The sequence below is a fragment of the Neofelis nebulosa genome, chromosome 4 (genome assembly GCF_028018385.1).
Source record: "Neofelis nebulosa isolate mNeoNeb1 chromosome 4, mNeoNeb1.pri, whole genome shotgun sequence".
Taxonomy (NCBI): domain Eukaryota; kingdom Metazoa; phylum Chordata; class Mammalia; order Carnivora; family Felidae; genus Neofelis; species Neofelis nebulosa.
The window spans coordinates 133,745,312-133,762,809 of record NC_080785.1 but is presented as its reverse complement, the minus strand read 5'-3'; the positions used below and the strand labels follow the sequence as shown (position 1 = coordinate 133,762,809).

The following is a 17,498-nucleotide window of genomic DNA, read 5'->3' as shown; positions in this document are numbered from 1 at the left end:
ATCTGCTGCATTTGAATCTGCAACTTGCTCCATCAGACTCCTGTGGGCTGTGTTCTTTGGAAAGCTAGAGAGACGAACTGTTTTTAAGTTGGCAATTCTTACTGTGGTGCCACAGAATGGCTACCCAGCTCATGACCTTGGGTACTGGTCCCATGATCCCTGAGGGGAGTGGTTTAGGGGGCGGGTGGGCGGCAGGCATGAGGTAAATTCAATCTGGGTATCAAGCGCCTCCGCCATATTCTTACCTGAAGAGTAGGAAGATGTTCGACTGCTGGGAGAGCAGGGTACTTGCAGCCCAGCAAACCCCAGGCATCTCTGCGATCCCCTGTCCGAGTCAAAGCTAGTCTGGGGGCTGTGCCCCTGATCCTTCTGTCCAGAGGCCCGCTGGTACCAGCCACGCAGGTGCTCGGCAACTAAGGCCTTGTGGATGTTTTTGGTGATGTGCTCTGACTTAGCTGCAGCCTTCCTGGGCAGCCGGAGAGTTGCATATGGGTTATGGGGTACCCGGTCGACCTCGTCTTCATGAAAGGACCTGCTATAGTCCCTTTGGCGCTCGTATCCATAGTGGACCGAGGACCGGTAGGAAGGATTGACACTGTACTGTCCCTCAGTGTCATTCTCATAGACATAGCCACCACTGTAATAAAGGTCACACTCTGCATATGGTGTGTACCCGGCAATATAGTAACTAGAAGAAGGTTGTTCCTGACTCTTTGTGTAGACGCCATTCCTCAAACTATCCTTTTGTGCTAGGTTGGGCATGCTTCCTGAATTTGAAGTCGAAACATTCTGTTTCTTAGACCTTCTCCGGCCCCTGGCACGAGTGTCCAGAGTCTGAGTAGTGTAATAGGGGCCAGCAACAGGCGTCACGCAGTAATACTCTGTGCTTGATTGGCTGGTGTAGGAAGACCCGTCATCCAGGATTTCCGTACTACTGCTTCTTTGGGATTTGGAGAGGGAGAAAAATGGCTTATCGTTGTCCATCTCAGACAGCAGGTGGGACTGAGACTCAAGGCTTCCACTCCGCTGGCGGCAGTGCTGGGAAGAAGATTCGGGTCTGCAAGAGGAGAAAGGCAAACTTGTAACAGAGAATCAAGGAAAGGAGGATGGAAATTAAAAACACAAAGACATGGTTGAAGGATTTAATCACCCCTTGAATTACTATAAAACTTTTAAGGTTTCCATGGGCGCCTGGGTGACTCAGTCAGCTGAGTGTCCAACTCTTGATTTCAGCTCAGGTCATGATCTCACAGTTGTGAGACCGAGCCCTGTGTCAGGGTCTGCCCTGGGGGTGGAACCTGCTTAAGATTCTCTCTCTCCTTCTCCCTCTCCCTCTGCCCCCCTTCTCAAAACAAACAAATGAAAACTTTTAAGGTTTCCAAAGCAGACTGCACAAGAGAATCCATTTGTTCACACAATCCATTGGTTCCCATGCAAGTTCACTGTCATGGTCCAAATGTGAAAAGAACCAGGTTCTATAAATTGTGCAATCCACAGCCTTACTCGAGGGTAGGGAAGATAAACTGATGATGTGCAACTTGTATCAAAGCCTAAAAAAAAAAAACAAAACCCAATGGGTCTTGGGAGGATCCTCTCTTCCAACGGGATAGCAGGAGACAGACTAAGGTGAAGGCAGCACGGCATGAGGGAGAGTCTGGCTCTGACACCAGACATACCTGGGCTGAGTCATGGCTCTGCCATTTCCCAGCTGTGCCAGCTTGGGTAAGACATTTAACCTCTCTCAACCTTGCTTCCACCTCTGGAAAATGAGGGGGTTAAATGGTATCTGATATTTACAATTAAAATATAATACCTACAAAAACATAATATCTATTCGAACAAAGGATATTTTCAAGTACATTTCCTTTGTACTTGAAAGTACACGCAGTAGGGACTGGTGGCTCAGCGAGTTAAGCATCCAACTTCGGCTAAGGTCACGATCTCAAGGTTCATGAGTTCGAGTCCGGTGTCGGGCTCTATGCTGTCAGCACAGAGCCTGCCTTGGATCCTCTGTCTCCCTCTCTCTCTGCCCCTTGTCCGCTTGTTCTCTCTCTCTTTCTCCATCTCAAAATATATAAATAAACTTAAAAGAAAAAGTACATTGAAAATGTAGACCCGTAAAATAGTCCTGCTGCCTCAAGTCCCTTAAAATGATTAAAAAACACAAGAAAGTAAAGCAAAACTTTGAAGCAAAAATCAGCAGAGTCCAAGTAACTGGAAGGAAGCGCTCTTACTCCAAGTGGCTGCTGCTGTAGGCGTTGCGGGTGAGAACCGGTGTGGTGGGCATGCTGCGTCCTCCCTGGGGCCGCCTCTCCAGGGTTCTGTAAGGGCTGCTGTGTGTCGACAGCATTTCCCTGTGATGGTAAAGAGAAGAACTGTGGAAATGATGAGCCTCCCCACATCTCTGGCAAACATCATAAGGTGCTTTGAAACTTACTGGAAGCTGAAGGAAGGGAGCATAGGAGGAAACTGGGAAGGGTGTCTTAGTAGCCTGTTATGTCCTAGGTGAGTTTGAGGGGAAACATGAGTGATCTGAGTCATAAATAGGAAGGAAAATAATTTAAAAAACTTTTTAAAAGAGTATATTGAATAAAAGAGACTGGAAGCAACTAGACGGATGCCTGGGTGGCTCAGTCAGTTAAGTATCAGACTCTTGATTTCGGCTCATAGTCATGGGATCGAGTCCTGCGTCCGGCTCTGTGCTGAGCACAGAGTCTGCTTAAGATTCCCTCTCTCTCCCTCTGCCCCTCCCCGGCTCATGCTCTCTCCTCTCTCTCTCAAAACAAACAAACAAACAAACAAACAAACAAACAAACAAACTAGAGCAGGGGCAGCAAAGCCTTTTTCTGTAAAGAGTGTAATAGTCAATTTTTTTGGCTTTGCCGGCCAGATGGCCCTGTCTTGACTGCTTTACTCTGTCCCTGAAGTACAAAAGCAGTGTAGACAAGATGTAAGTGAATGGGAGTGGCTGTGTACTGGTAAAGCTTGGCTGTGGATACTAAAAGTCAAATTTCATATAATCTTCACATTTGATTTCCCCTCCAACTATTTAAAAGCACAAAAACCATTCTTAGTGCACAGGCCACACAAACCAGGTGGCAGGATGAATTTGGCCAGTGGGTTGTTGTTTTCAGGCCGGTGGATGAAAAGGCAACATACTTAAATCACTTTGTCCACTTCCCAACATGGTGAGAGCACAACCTGAAGTCAGTTTTTTAATTAAACATGACTTTGAATACATTTTTACTAGTACCAAAGCACAAGTTCATTGCAGAAAATTTTGAAAATACAGATTAAAAACAAGAAAAATTTAAATGTCTATAATCTTGAACCTCAGATATAGCCAGTCAACACTGAATATTTTCAGATATTTTTACTAAGCATATTTACTTACAAGCATTTACAGTTTTTAACAATAAAAAAATAAGATCTTACTGTATATTCTCTTTCAAAACCCACATTTAAAAAGAACTCTATCTATGGGGCACCTGAGTGGCTCAGTCGGTTAAGCGTCCGACTTCAGCTCAGGTCATGATCTTGGAGTTCGCGAGTTTGAGCCCCGCATCAGGCTCTGTGCTGACAGCTCAGAGCCTGGAGCCTGCTTTGGATTCTGTGCCTCCACCCTCTCTCTCTCTCTGCACCTCCCTGCTGGCGCTCTGTCTCTCTCTCAAAAATAATAAACATTAAAAAAAAAAAAAAAACCCAAAACACCTCTATGTAATGTTCTTTGTTGGTTAATATTCATCTACAATGTTATTTTAATGACAGTTCAGCCTTCCACTGTAAGGACTTGTAACATATTTAAACAATCTACTAGTTAAACATTTGGGTTATTTTCAGTTTGTCGCTAATGTAAACAGTGCTGTGATGAGCATCCTGTAGTTAACTAATTCAACAGGAAAAATTCCTCTAAGTCAAATTGCTGGATCAAAGAGCAAACCTATCTTAAGCTATTAAGGAAGTAGGTATAATAATTTTTAAGATAAGATTTCTGGTTATAATTTTTTTCCTTTTGCTGCAATAGCTTTGTTTTCCCTAATATAATAAATACACTTGTCCAGTGCTATCCAATGACGGAAATGTGTTGTATCTGTGCTGTCCAATATTCTACCATTAGCCCACATGTGCCTATTAGCACTTGACATATGGCTAGCATGACTGAGGAAGTGAATTTTTAATTTTATTTACTTTTAATTCAACTGGCCAGCACAGCTCTAAACACTTGGATTTCTATTATTTAAGGCAACAGTTCTAAATACTAACAACTGGGGCCAAGAGGTGATAAAAGCGGTCACTGGTCTTTGAGAAATGAGAAATACAACAAAGCGCTAGCTTTATTTTCATAGGGAAGAATTATTTAATCTAAACAATCTTCCTATATTTTAAGACAAACTTCTACCTTTGCTGAGATGCAGTATCATGTGCTAGCTAAAAATCACATCACAGGCTTTGGAGTGACGCTGCTGAGGTTCAAATTTTGACTCCAACATTTACTAGCTGATGAACCCAACAGGTCATTCAAGCTTTCTGGTCCCTGGTGTGCTTCTCTGTAAAAGGTAATGATATTAAAACACTTTGAACAGTGTCCGACGTACCGTAAGTGTCCAAAATGTTAACTTCATCATCTTATTTTTATGACAATGGCTGTATTTTTTATTTAATGTCATTTGTTCCCCCATGAAATCATAGTATTGTTCATTTGAACATTCTGATTAGCCAGAGTAAACATTTGGTAATCCTATCTTGGGCCCTATTTATTTTTTCTTTTTTTAATAGTATTGATCCACGCAGTCAAATTCTGAGAATCACTGGCGTGTCATCTTTTTACGGGCTGGTGTTACTGCCTGATAATATTTACCTGAGACATTTGAGAAAAAAGTCATATCATCTATTTTACAGATTAAAATGAGTTGAAGTCTCATTTCTATTTGAAAGATTAGAAGTCATTTCTGTCACTTGCACTGATGGAGTGATATTTAATGACGGTTTCCTGAGACCATGGGTTATGAAACTAAACTTTGGACATTATATCCAAACCCACACTATAAATAAGGTCCCCTAGAACCTAACAAAAATCAAACAGACTTTAAAATATAGGAAACTGCCAAATGCTTTGAAAAGATCTCTTAGAAACACTTGCACTTGCTGTCGACAACAAATGACGGGGTTAGTTTCTAGGCTTTGGTTTTAAAAGAGAATCCCTTTTGAAAGGACAAATAGGGTAATGTCAAAAAGGCTGAACGATTTTGAAGGTAAGATCTCATGGCTGTGAGGATACTGATGATGTGACTTCTCACCTGGACTGCCTGGTATCCACAAACTGTTCATTGACAGACGACTTTCTGAAATGGATTCGCTCGATACCGAGAGACTTGGGGGGAAGAATTCTTGGAGAATGAGGTACTGAACTTGGTCGCTGCCCAGCAAGAGTGAAGGCATCAGCTATAGTAAGTAAATTAACGAATGGATAAATAAGTAGGTAAATAGATAATAAAACCTTGCCAGCACTCAAAAAACAAAAACAAAAACAAAAAACCAAAAAACAAATCAGAAGACCTGGTGAACATACAGTTTTTCCACAGATGGTTTTGGAAGTATATTACTTTCAGGAAATTTATTTTTATACTTTATACACTAGAAAAAAGAAATTACTGAATACTGCTGACCCTTGAACAACACAGGTCTGAACTGCATGAGTCCACATAAGCACAAATTTTTTTTCTTAAATATAGTATAGCACTGGGGCGCCTGGGTGGCTCAGTTGGTTAAGCAGCCAACTTCGGCTCGGGTCACGATCTCGTGGTCTGTGAGTTCGAGCGCCGCATCAGGCTCTGTGCTGACAGCTCAGAGCCTGGAGCCTGTTTCAGATTCTGTGTCTCCCTCTCTCTGACCCTCCCCCGTTCATGCTCTGTCTCTCTCTGTCTCAAAAATAAATAAACATTAAAAAAAATAAAAAAAATATATAGTACAGCACTGCAAATGTACTTTCTCTTCCTTAGGATTCTCTTCATAACATTTTCCTTTCTCTAGCTTACGTAACTGTAAGAATACAGTATTTAATACATGTAACAGATATGTGTTAATTGACTGTTTAAGTTAATGGTAAGGCTTCTGCCAACAGTAGGCTGTTAGTAGTTAAGTTTGAGGGGGAGTCAAAAGTTATACTTAGATTTTCAACTATGGGGGATGTGGCCACCCCAACCCCCACATTGTTCAAGGGTCAACTGTACTCGTGTGGGGCCTGATCCAACTTTTGCCAATTCAGTAGGTGCCACTCTGAGCAAAGAAACTACTCAGGTGGAATGGGTGATACTAGAGCTTTTCGAGAGTTATATTAAAGAGCTCCTGGGGCTCAGTCAGTTAAGTGTCCAACTTCGGCTCAGGTCACAATCTCACAGTTCCTGAGTTCGAGCCCCGCACCGGGCTCTGTGCTGACAGCTCAGACCCTGGAGACTGCTTCGGATTCTGTGTCTCCGTCTCTCTGCCCCTCCCCCACTTGTGCTCTGTCTCTATCAAAAATAAATAATCGTTAAAAAAAAAAAAAAAAGACACTCCTTCCACCACAAACAACGAAAAACGCTAGTGTGTAAAAGGCCAAAGGGAAGCTATCCTATGAAGCTGGAGTGGATCACTTTGTTCACCTTTCAAGTTCTTCGGCCTCTTTGGCTGACCAGAGAGGCTCATCCTGTCATTGAAAGTAATATAACTGATCGATGCTGAGTCATGAGAGCCTTGTTATGCCCCCCCACTGACGTGTGCGTTTTCAAAGAGGAATGGCAAGCATGACCCAATTTCAGCTCAAGGAAAGAATTTGGGAATGCTGGAGTTTCATGCACCATAACACTTGGGGTGGGGCGGGGCTGGGGGAGATAACTGCTTTGGGTAGCAGTTTCCCAAAATTCTTTAAATCATGTCATTCAGGTAGCCACTCTTCTGCTTAAGCACAAAGGATTACAAAGAAATACTCTATCACTTGATACGAAATCCGTTCCATCAGGAAATGTGTGGAACACAGGCCATCACAACACTAATGGCCTTCCTCTATGAAACCAACACAATGACATGTAATCCAATTTCCAAAATGTGTATGTCTTCCTAAGGAAAATAAAATCAACTCCTAGCTATCCAGAATACAGTGATAATCAAAGTTTACACTATATTTCTTGGTTTGAGATTAGACTCCAAATATATAAGATGTCACCATTGGGAAAAGGTGAGTGAAAGACTGTATTATTTACGCAAATCTCTGTGAACCTGTAATCACTTCAAGATAAAATGTTTAAAAAAATCCTATAGAGGGCCGCCTGGGTGGCTCAGTCGGTTAAGCGGCCGACTTCGGCTCAGGTCATGATCTCGCGGTCTGTGAATTTGAGCCCCGCGTCGGGCTCTGTGCTGACAGCTCAGAGCCTGGAGCCTGTTTCAGATTCTGTGTCTCCCTCTCTCTGACCCTCCCCCATTCATGCTCTGTCTCTCTGTCTCAAAAATAAATAAACGTTAAAAAAAAAAAATCAAAAAAAAAAAAAAATCCTATAGAGCGGAGGCTGGCTGGCCCAGTAGGTAGCGCATGCAACTCTCGACCTCAGGATCGTAAGTTCAAGCCCCACATTGGGCATGGCGCTTAGTTAAAAGTAAAATAAAATAAAAAGTAAAGTAAAATAAAAATAAAATAAAAGTAAAATAAAATGGGTGGCTCAGTTGGTTAAGCGTCTGACTTCGGCTCAGGTCACGATCTCATGGTTCGTGGGTTTGAGCCCCGCATCGGGCTCTGTGTTGACAGCTCAGAGCCTGGAGCCTGCTTCGGACTCTGTGTCTCCCTCTCTCTGACCCTCCCCTTGCTCGTACTGTCTCTCTGTCTCTCTCAAAAATAAATAAACATTAAAAAAATTAAAATAAAATAAAAATCCTATTAAAAAAATGCTACAGAGCCTCACAAACGCTTACTGAGAAACTGACTATCACGCGAGTAATAGTCATGCAATTTGTATGGCACTGTATTTTATTTAATGCTGAATTAACCTGGATAGAAGTTAATCATCGTCTCTGTTCCCTAACCATTCTGCATAAGTTAGTTGATTCTACTTTTCCCAAAAGAATAACATGTAGGCTTTACCAAATTAAAGCAATTGTCTTAGTAGTTCAAAATATATAACATATTAAATCAAAATAACATACTTACAATCATCATAGGTGGTAGTGTCAGACAAGGAGCTGCTCTCTGATGGGATTATGTCTTCTGTGAATAAAAATAAGTGCCTTTAGAATAACTGGGCCTTTATATATATACACCTACAGTGAGTTTAATAAAGCAATTCTCAACAGAGTGCATCTTATTTTTATTTAGTAAGCGTAACTAATTACAGTGCATTGAGGATAATTAACAATCATAAAAATGGAATAATTTCCTGCCAAAAATATAAACATCTTAGATGTCATACAAATATGACTATGTGTCATATACAAATAGTCCATACAAATATGGACAGATATGGACTATTTCTTAAGACGGCACCGACTTCAAGGGAGTTTTCGTATGCAGCAAGTTTCCAATCTAGCTTCTACATGAGATGAAAACTGTACCCTATACATTGAGGGCTTGTAACCAACGAACTGGAAACAAAAATCATGCCATTCGTGTCATAAATACTACATGTTATGTAACATACACTTGAACCTTCATGTGAAAATCCGTTAGTGTAAATTATTTTTTGAATCCTCCCTGAAGAAAAGGGACTTTTCTTAATAGGTGAACACTTTGTGGAGCATGACCTTCTCGGTTAGACCCGGGTGTCTATGTGGCACTACGGTCATTTTGGACTGGACAATTCTTCGCTGACGGGAGCTGTCCTTCGCAATGAAGGATCTTCAGCCTCCACCACTCTCTCTTAGCAGCACCTCCACACTCGGTTGTGTCAATCAAAAATGCCTGCAGACATTGCCAAGGGTTCCCCGGGGTGCAAAATTGCTCCTGGTTGAAAACCAACAGATTAGACAGACCTGGGTTTAATTCTTGGTTTTGTCACTTACTGGCTGTGAGACCTTGGGCAAATGACTTAATCTCTCTGAGCATCCTTTGGGTCAACTGGAACAGGAATATGACTAGTATGTGGTCCGCAGTGCTGAGGTGAGCAGTAAGTGAAGTAACGGATGTACAGCCCTTAGCCTGGCTCCTTGCACAGGGCAAATGCTCAATAAATGTTAGCTACACTTCTTGCTTTTATTACCTAGACACAGCATTCTGGTGGCGGGAAATGCCCATTATGCTCCTGAGTGTTACCGCTGCCCATCAAATGTTAAAAAATGTGGTTAGAAATAAAAATCTTCTCAGATGTGTTGATCTGCCTTGGCAAAACATTCCATACACAGGCATGTACTGGCATGAGTACTGGCGTGATTACAGGCAAATACAGCACCTTCGTATTCACTTTTATGCCATTATGAAGGAAATCTCTCCCATCTGATCTCAAATGATGTTAATCTCCATCAGAGCTAGGCGGACTATCTCTTAATTGGACACACAGTAGTAGAGCTTGAAGGCAAGGTGCCAGTACAGTCAGCTGTCAGGCACATTAAAAAAAAAAAAAAATCTACCCAATAATCTGCTGTCCAAATGTCACTCATTATAAAGGAGATCACTTGAATCTTGCACAGTTTGGAGATGAATGGGCCACAACAAATGGTTATGAAAGTTAAGCACACTGCTAATCACCTATCTCTGTAGGTCCAGAATGTAACCACCTCCAAGGCCAACTGGACTTCTCATTCAGAGGCAAAGCCATCCTAAATTCTCCAGCTGTAGCTGACTAACATTTGTGCGTTGATGTCTGTGCATTCACAAAAGCCATATCTCTGCTTCATAAATCATACGGCCCTAAACCCAAATATATTCTATAAGCCTAGTTACCATATTTCATCAAATCTAAGATATATAACTATTGATGTCTCCGTTAAAAAAGAAAAAGTAGGGGCGCCTGGGTGGCTCAGTCGGTTAAACGTCCGACTTCGGCTCAGGTCATGATCTCGCGGTCCGTGAGTTCGAGCCCCGCGTCAGGCTCTGGGCTGATGGCTCAGAGCCTGGAGCCTGTTTCCGATTCTGTGTCTCCCTCTCTCTCTGCCCCTCCCCCGTTCATGCTCTGTCTCTCTCTGTCTCAAAAATAAATAAACGTTAAAAAAAAAATTTAAAAAAAAATTATACTAGATGGTAATACACCATCTAGTATAAAAATTATTCAAATTTCACAGATGTTTAAATGTGGAAAAAATAGTCTTGGGATCAAAGAAATATAAGCATATTTCAACCAGTGATCAAGGCTGAAAACCATGCTGATAAAGTAAGGCCAACTGGACTTGGAATCTACCTAAATGAGATTTTCAGTGTACTTTTTCCCTGAATATGAAAGTCTTAGGTATATAATGTTGAGAATTTTGAAGATACAGAAATTTACTTAAAAAAATTAAGTTATTTGAAATTCCACAGCTACTAGTATTTTGAAATATTTCCCAACCGGTTCTTGTAAGTGCATATTTATATAATGTCAGGATCATATTGTGGTTACAATTTTATACCCCGCTTTCTGCACTTCATGGTATATCACATTTGTCCCTATCTTTTTTTTTAAAAAAAAATTTTTTTTTTCAACGTTTTTTATTTTTATTTTTTTTATTTTTGGGACAGAGAGAGACAGAGCATGAACGGGGGAGGGGCAGAGAGAGAGGGAGACACAGAATCGGAAACAGGCTCCAGGCTCCGAGCCATCGGCCCAGAGCCTGACGCGGGGCTCGAACTCCCGGACCGCGAGATCGTGACCTGGCTGAAGTCGGACGCTTAACCGACTGCGCCACCCAGGCGCCCCTGTCCCTATCTTTAAATAGCCTCCACACGTGGCAGGAACTGTAAAAGCTCTATTCACAAATGTTACATAGGTATTAAGAAAACGTATGGTCCCTGCATTAAAAACCTTTCAGAAACTACTGGGTAGGCCCAGCTCTCTTACTACTCCGTGATGTTGAGTGTATTTCTTGCAATGACATCAGGCCAGTTAAAGGTGAATCTGTTATATCATGAACGAACATGGCCATGAATGCTGTTTCACCCTGAAAATTTAAGCAACGCAATAGTGTAGTGTTACAACAGTGAGAAGGTCACCGCAAACCAAGTTCACATACTTGTAACACTGAATTCCCAAACCATTTTTACCCTAAGAAACTTACTTTTAATCGTGTTCTTTCTTTTATCTCTTACCAAATGAACTAATTTGGAAATGCTAGATACCATCAAGGATATATCGACCAAGTGACTCAAGGAACCTCACTTCTTACGAACCTGGTAAAATCACTGTTGCTTTCTGGCTGGGTTTCTTTCCACATCTGATCCGGTATTCATTTATCGCGTTTTCAATGTCCTGAAGCTTTTTCACAGCATCCGTGTAATCCTGCTTTCGTTTTTTCTTCACGGTTTTACAAAGGTCTGGCTCGTTGGCAAGTTTCTTCGCAGCTTCAACCAGCTTTTGCTGTATTAGGAAATTGCTCTCCAGTTCTTGTAGAGCAGGGTCCTGCATTTATACAATGATACCGTTTCTTGTACATTTTCAAACCAGGTGCTCTGAGAATAAAACCTTCCTAAGTTTACTGCATATGTAATTTCAAACACTTTCCTGGAAGACAAACCTTCCTCATCTATTTACCTCAACTTATCACTAATCCGACTTTTTTTTCTTTTAAAGAAGGGAATGCCCCTGCAATCAGTTAGTTGTTTGGGTGATGATGATATTTTTCAAGGAGAGATTCTTAACCCAAGATTCACAGACGTAGACAGTTATGTTAACACACATAGCTTTAGAGACAGATACATTTGAGTTTGATTTCTCTTTCTAATGGTTCCTGGTTGCATGACCCTGGAAACACTGCTGAAATTTTTTAATGTTACAGGTTTTCCTCATTTTGTATCTCCATTTCTTTCTTTCTTTCCTTTTTATTTTTTCTGTGCATCTCCATTTCAAATGCAGATAACATCTACCTTATAAAAATACGGCAAAGGTTACATGAGAATAATATATGTGCATTACTTAGCTCAGGACTGGGTATACTCTATAAGTTGCAAAGCTCACTCTATTCATGATGGAAACTGCTATCATTTCTAAAGCCAAGATGGCTAAATTTGGGCAAGAAGCAGGAGTAGGGTCCTACTGTCCGATGACTCAGATGAGAGAAAACACTGTATACTGGAACTTTATTATACCCGAATGCTGCACACGTATTATCTCATTGAAACTCCTTGCATCCCTCAGTGGGAAGAACAAAGATTACTCCCACTTTATGGATGAAGAAACTGAGGTCTGGGAAATGAGACTTCAGAACGGGCAAACTTATTTGTCAAAGGTTTCTCTGTTTTGCTCAGAAGAGTCTAACGCTAGAGTTCTTAATTCTCATAACAACGTTCCTCAGTTTACCCACAGTTGGGGTTTGTTTCAAGCTCCCTGTGTGCGGAGGAGTAAAAAAGCGAGAAACAACTCAAAGGTACGGAGACGGTGCACGAAAGAAAGAATCGTGTGGTCTACCGTGTCACGTTCAAGTGGCGAGCGCGAGATAAAAATGTACAGCGGTGACTCAAGCACCAAAGGGACAAGTCAACCACATTCAGCTGACAGCTCTTCTGTCCTGTGGCGAGTAGAAATGCTCGCGCTGATGCTCATACCTCCTCGCTGGGCAGCAGGTTGTCATCCAGTTTGAATGCGGTGCCCACACGCCTTCTGACCTGAGGCGGTTTCTCACCGACGTTCAGCGGATATTCCTTTGGCATTTTGCCCGTGAGCTCCTGTAAAACAGGACCGAATCGAGAGGGGGATAACTGACACAGGCCGGGGTTGTCAAACACAAAGTGAAGCGTCCCCCAGACCAGAGAAGACACTCACAGCCTCCCGCAAACAGATCTTCTTAAGCTCCTCGACTTTCTTCAGGAGTTTTTCTTGCAAGAGCTTCTCCTTCTTCCTGAGCTCGAGGATTTTCTCCCTCTTCTGCTCCTCACTAACTTCTGAGTCTTGAGAACCTGGAGGGATTGGGAGGGAGGGCAGGGAAGGTTTATCGGAGGCATGTTTCCTTCCTTTTTAAAGGACAAAGGATTTCTAAGTGAAACCTGCTATTAAATCATAATTTATTTCTTTTCTCCTTGTTTCTGAACATAATAAAAGGAAACTGGAGAACATTTTCTCAGGCTTCTGGGCATCCAACAGAGCCTGGTATTATATATACCTTCTGTATTTTGGCTCAGTCATTTTAGAAGCAATGATAAAATGCTTAATGTTTCAGACACACCCAAGGAAGAATTTCAGTTTTCTGAGCAGGAGAGAAGGTAAGATGTTCCTGGAGATAATTGTTTAGAATGTCCTTTTAGAAAGCAAGCAAGCAAGGCAAAGGAATGTTGTGTGCTTCAGATTAAGAGCTGACAATAGGATTTAGATGGGAAAATTCATTTGAGTTAAGTTACATATACTTGGTGATAAGAGATTCCAGAATTCCTACAGAGGAAGGGCTTCCGGCAGCAATCACACTGGGGGGGTGAGGCTGGGGCTGGGGTCAAGTTTGAAGCTTGTAGTCACGTTTGGCTATATATTAAGTAGAGAATTAGCTGAGTGTCTGAACAGAAACTAATTATTGGCAGAAGAAGCTGATAGAATGTATGGGGAGAAAATGTCCTTTCAAGTTACCCTGAGCACTCAGTATCGTTGTATCTAGTGTTATTTATACAAGCTTTTTATAATTTAACTTTCCTTATACTTAAAAAAAATTGGTTTATGCTGCAATGCTGCAGGTTTTGCTATGCTTATTTATTCCCCAAATAATGGGTCTAAAATGCATTTAAAAGTGGCTGATGACCCCTACAAAATAGCGAAATAAAGATTGTTCATACTTTCCCAAAACATTACCTGAAGATATTAAGCTGCCATTACTCGCCATGATGAACTGACTTTTTGCCTCCAGTGTCACCATTTTGGAGACCCTTGGTGTTCCTGTCTCTGTCAAATCCATCGCGATATCATCCAAACTCCTGGCTGAAGGAATTTTTGCCTAAGAGGTACACAACGTTGAAACAGAATTCACTCAACTGAACCTATTTCAAACTGATACAATGATTAAGTTGCTATGGGATAAGTATGTCACGAAGGACAACTCAGAATTTTTATATGCTAACGTGACACTTCAGAAGAAAAACATAGGAGACTTAAGCTTACAGCTCAAATGTTTAAATAACTATGCATGAATCCCTCTCACGGTATAGTTCAACCATTAACCTGAACACGTCACCTGTGGACACGTGCCCACATGCCAAAAAGTTGGCGAGTCTTAGAACTTTTAAATCAGGTATATATTGCCCGTCTTTTAATTTTTTTTTTTTTTTTTTGATAGAGAGAGACAGAGTACAAGCAGGGGAGGGGCAGAGAGAGAAGGAGACACAGAATCCGAAGCAGACTCCAGGCTCCTAGCTGTCAGCACAGAGCCCGACGCGGGGCTCGAACTCACAAGTTGCGAGATCATGACCTGAGCTGAGGTTGGATGCTTAACCGACTGAGACACCCAGCGCCCCGCCCGTCTTTTAAATGTAAGAAAAATTAAAACAGGTGGTCAAAAAGTTTATTAAAACTCAAAGACCAAAAACCCACGTGCTCGCATCTTTTCTGAGAAAGCTTATCTTCCGAACAGAAAGCAAACGAGGGAGGGAAGTCGGCTCCCATAAGAAGCACTCTTGTTACTTACTTTGCTTTGCTTCCGGTCCAAATAAAACTGATGCTGACTAATTGCCATTACCCAGATGGACTTGATGAGAGAAGGGTTTGCATACCACGTTTGCACAAAGAGGCCACTTTGCCCAAAGGTTCTTCTTGACACAGAAATCCTGAAAGATGAAGGAAAGCATTCGAATTATTCACCTCTGGCCCAGCACAACACAAAATGTAACCAGTGAGTCATGTTATCACGAAGCATCTACCTAATTGTTTTTCTGCTGCTCTACTGATGCCAACAGGGGCCACGCTTCTGATTTTCTCCTTTTATGACAAAACCAGTTGCACCTGGATAGTCTCTTTTTTTTTTTAGAAAACTAGCATGTTCAAAAATGCATACACGCATACTCAAAAGCAGATAAGAACTAGGCAAATTAGAGGCTGTACCAGAAATGTTTGGTTAAAAACCACAGGATGTGTGGCCATCAGAAGAGTCTGGGAATAAATGTGGTAATACTTCAAAGACAAAACCGCCAAGAGGGGAGGGTCAGCGCCTTCCTCAAGGTAAAAGAACAGCTCAGATCTAGGTTGACTTGTCCAGCTATGACATTATCAGAGGATGAACATGATAATGTTGTCTGAAGATATGCAAGTCTGAAACTGGTCCAGCATGGGGCTTATGCACCAGATAAAAAGAGGAGAAAGGGTGAGAGAAGGAGAGAATGAAAGGAGAAGGAAGGTGGGGGAGGGCAGGCAGATGCTGCGGGGAAGAAGGGACAAGGGTACAGTTGTTCTGTGCAGGAATCTGACTTGTCTCTTGGGGTGATCTTTTTGTCACAGCTGTTTGCCCCCATCCCTCTAACCTCCGAGCATCCACCAACATGTCTCAAAGGCAAACACTGAGGACTGAAAATGAATTCCTCTGAGGAGCTTGGAGCACCTCCAATCCTGACTTCAATCCATGTTGATAACCTGGCAACCGTTGTTTTAAAGTGCCCAGGAAGACCCAGTTAAAAAGTGAGCAAGGGATACGAACAAGGGATTTCTCTAGAGAAGACACACCAGTGGCCAAGACGTACATGAAAAGATGCTCGGCCACCATTTTGAATCGAGGGAAATGCAAATCCAAACCAGAAGGGCTATCGCTATATATCACCAGGATGGCTATTAAAAAAGCAACCAAAACACAACTAAAAATAACAAGTGTCAGGGAAGATGTGGAGAAAATGGAACCATACATATTGCTGGTGGGAATGCAAAATGGTGTAGCCGCTTTGGAAAACAGTGTGGCAGTTTCTTAAAAGGTTAAAGGAAGAATTACCATTTGACCCAGCAATTCCCCTCCCAGTATATCCAGGAGAAATGAAAACATACGTCCACACACAAAAAACTGCACATGAATGTTCCCAGTAGTGTTATTCAGATAGTCACCGGGACCAAACAAAGAAAAGGCTGTCATCCTCACCTCCGTGGATCGTGAACTTCAACGGCAAATTTTTTCTCACGGAAATACAAGTTCTCGAGCTGTTTCCATTGGAATAACTAAGCAATTAAGAAAAAAACAAAACAAAAACATAGAGCTTTAATGAACACTAATTTTTACCAAAGCTAGGACCATCTGTTTTTTAAAAAAATTTTTAATGTTTATTTATTTTTGAGAGAGAGAGAGAGACAGAGTGTGAGTCGGGGAGGGGCAGATAGAGTGGGAGACCCAGAATCCCAAGCAGGCTCCAGGCTCCGAGCTGTCAGAGAGCCCGATGCGGGGCTGGAACCCACAAACTGTGAGATGATGACCTGAGCTGAAGTCGGATGCTTAACTGAATGAGCCACCCAGGCGCCCCTAAAACCCATCTTAATCACCAAATAATCAAGAAGGTACACTAAGACAAAGCACGAATATGTGACACAGTCTTTTTACAAATCAATAACCTGAAACCATTTTATTCCTTTCTCTGACTAATCTGCAGCTCACTAATAAATCTTCCTTGAACTATAAAACCAGGCAAGTATAGGGAACATGCATACTATTTTTTCCCCCTGACTCAACTAAATAAAGAGAATTAGTAAGGAAATCCTCACACATTCCAGTAAGCACATGCCTTCTGATCAAAGACGCTGACTTCATATTTAAATGGAAAGATATTCAAAGGGGTGTTTTAGTAGAACCACAGATTAAATTTCAAAAGGAGGCAAAGTGAAAGTAAAACGGAACCCCAAGCAGGGGTGATTCTCTGTGATACCAGTTTCCCGCCTGCAAGAGTTCCCCTAAATGTGACGGAAACTTAGCTCCAGGAACTGGAACAAAGGTCGGGTGGGGGTAAATGCGGGATTGCCCTCTTGGTTTCTGAACTGGAGCCTCCAGTTTTTGTAAATAGAACCCACTTGTATATTCCCACTGCTGACGCTAATGCTGCGCTCAGTATCATTTGCCAATTGGTTGGGAGAAACAGAATTAACTAGCAATGTGCAAATGATTGAAAACCCAATAATGTCTCAAACAAGATTGAACGCCCTGCTGTATTTTCTGGGATCATTCCCAACCCTCTTGTACTAGCCCGAGCCTCAGCTTTTCGTCTCCACTCGGACTTCATCGTTGCGTTTGTCCCACCATTGATGATTATTACACTTTGGCTGGAGTTTGAAATTATGTTCAAAGAATCTCAGAGGAGCATTTCAATTTTCTAAGTAATAATAAGTTCTCTGTAACACACCCTCAGCACCACCATTTGAGCCAAGACTTTTCATGAATGTGTGAACCTCAAGTCCCTATGCACAGGTAACTAG

General features: G+C 41.9%; 1 protein-coding gene across 13 annotated transcripts in view; it reads right to left on the bottom strand.

The window, feature by feature from the left end:
- FRMD4B (FERM domain containing 4B) overlaps positions 1 to 17,498 on the bottom strand; it is a 323,079-nt gene that overhangs the window by 9,381 nt on the left and 296,200 nt on the right. For all 13 annotated transcript variants that reach the window (XM_058728806.1, XM_058728805.1, XM_058728811.1 and 10 more), the window contains 10 exons: positions 16,180 to 16,256; positions 14,749 to 14,887; positions 13,920 to 14,061; positions 12,909 to 13,042; positions 12,692 to 12,811; positions 11,321 to 11,549; positions 8,177 to 8,233; positions 5,298 to 5,442; positions 2,235 to 2,354; positions 246 to 1,057 (listed from right to left, as the gene is read on the bottom strand). In XM_058728806.1, coding sequence (XP_058584789.1) covers positions 246 to 1,057; positions 2,235 to 2,354; positions 5,298 to 5,442; positions 8,177 to 8,233; positions 11,321 to 11,549; positions 12,692 to 12,811; positions 12,909 to 13,042; positions 13,920 to 14,061; positions 14,749 to 14,887; positions 16,180 to 16,256 — 1,975 coding nt within the window. The remainder of the gene's footprint in view (positions 1 to 245; positions 1,058 to 2,234; positions 2,355 to 5,297; positions 5,443 to 8,176; positions 8,234 to 11,320; positions 11,550 to 12,691; positions 12,812 to 12,908; positions 13,043 to 13,919; positions 14,062 to 14,748; positions 14,888 to 16,179; positions 16,257 to 17,498) is intronic.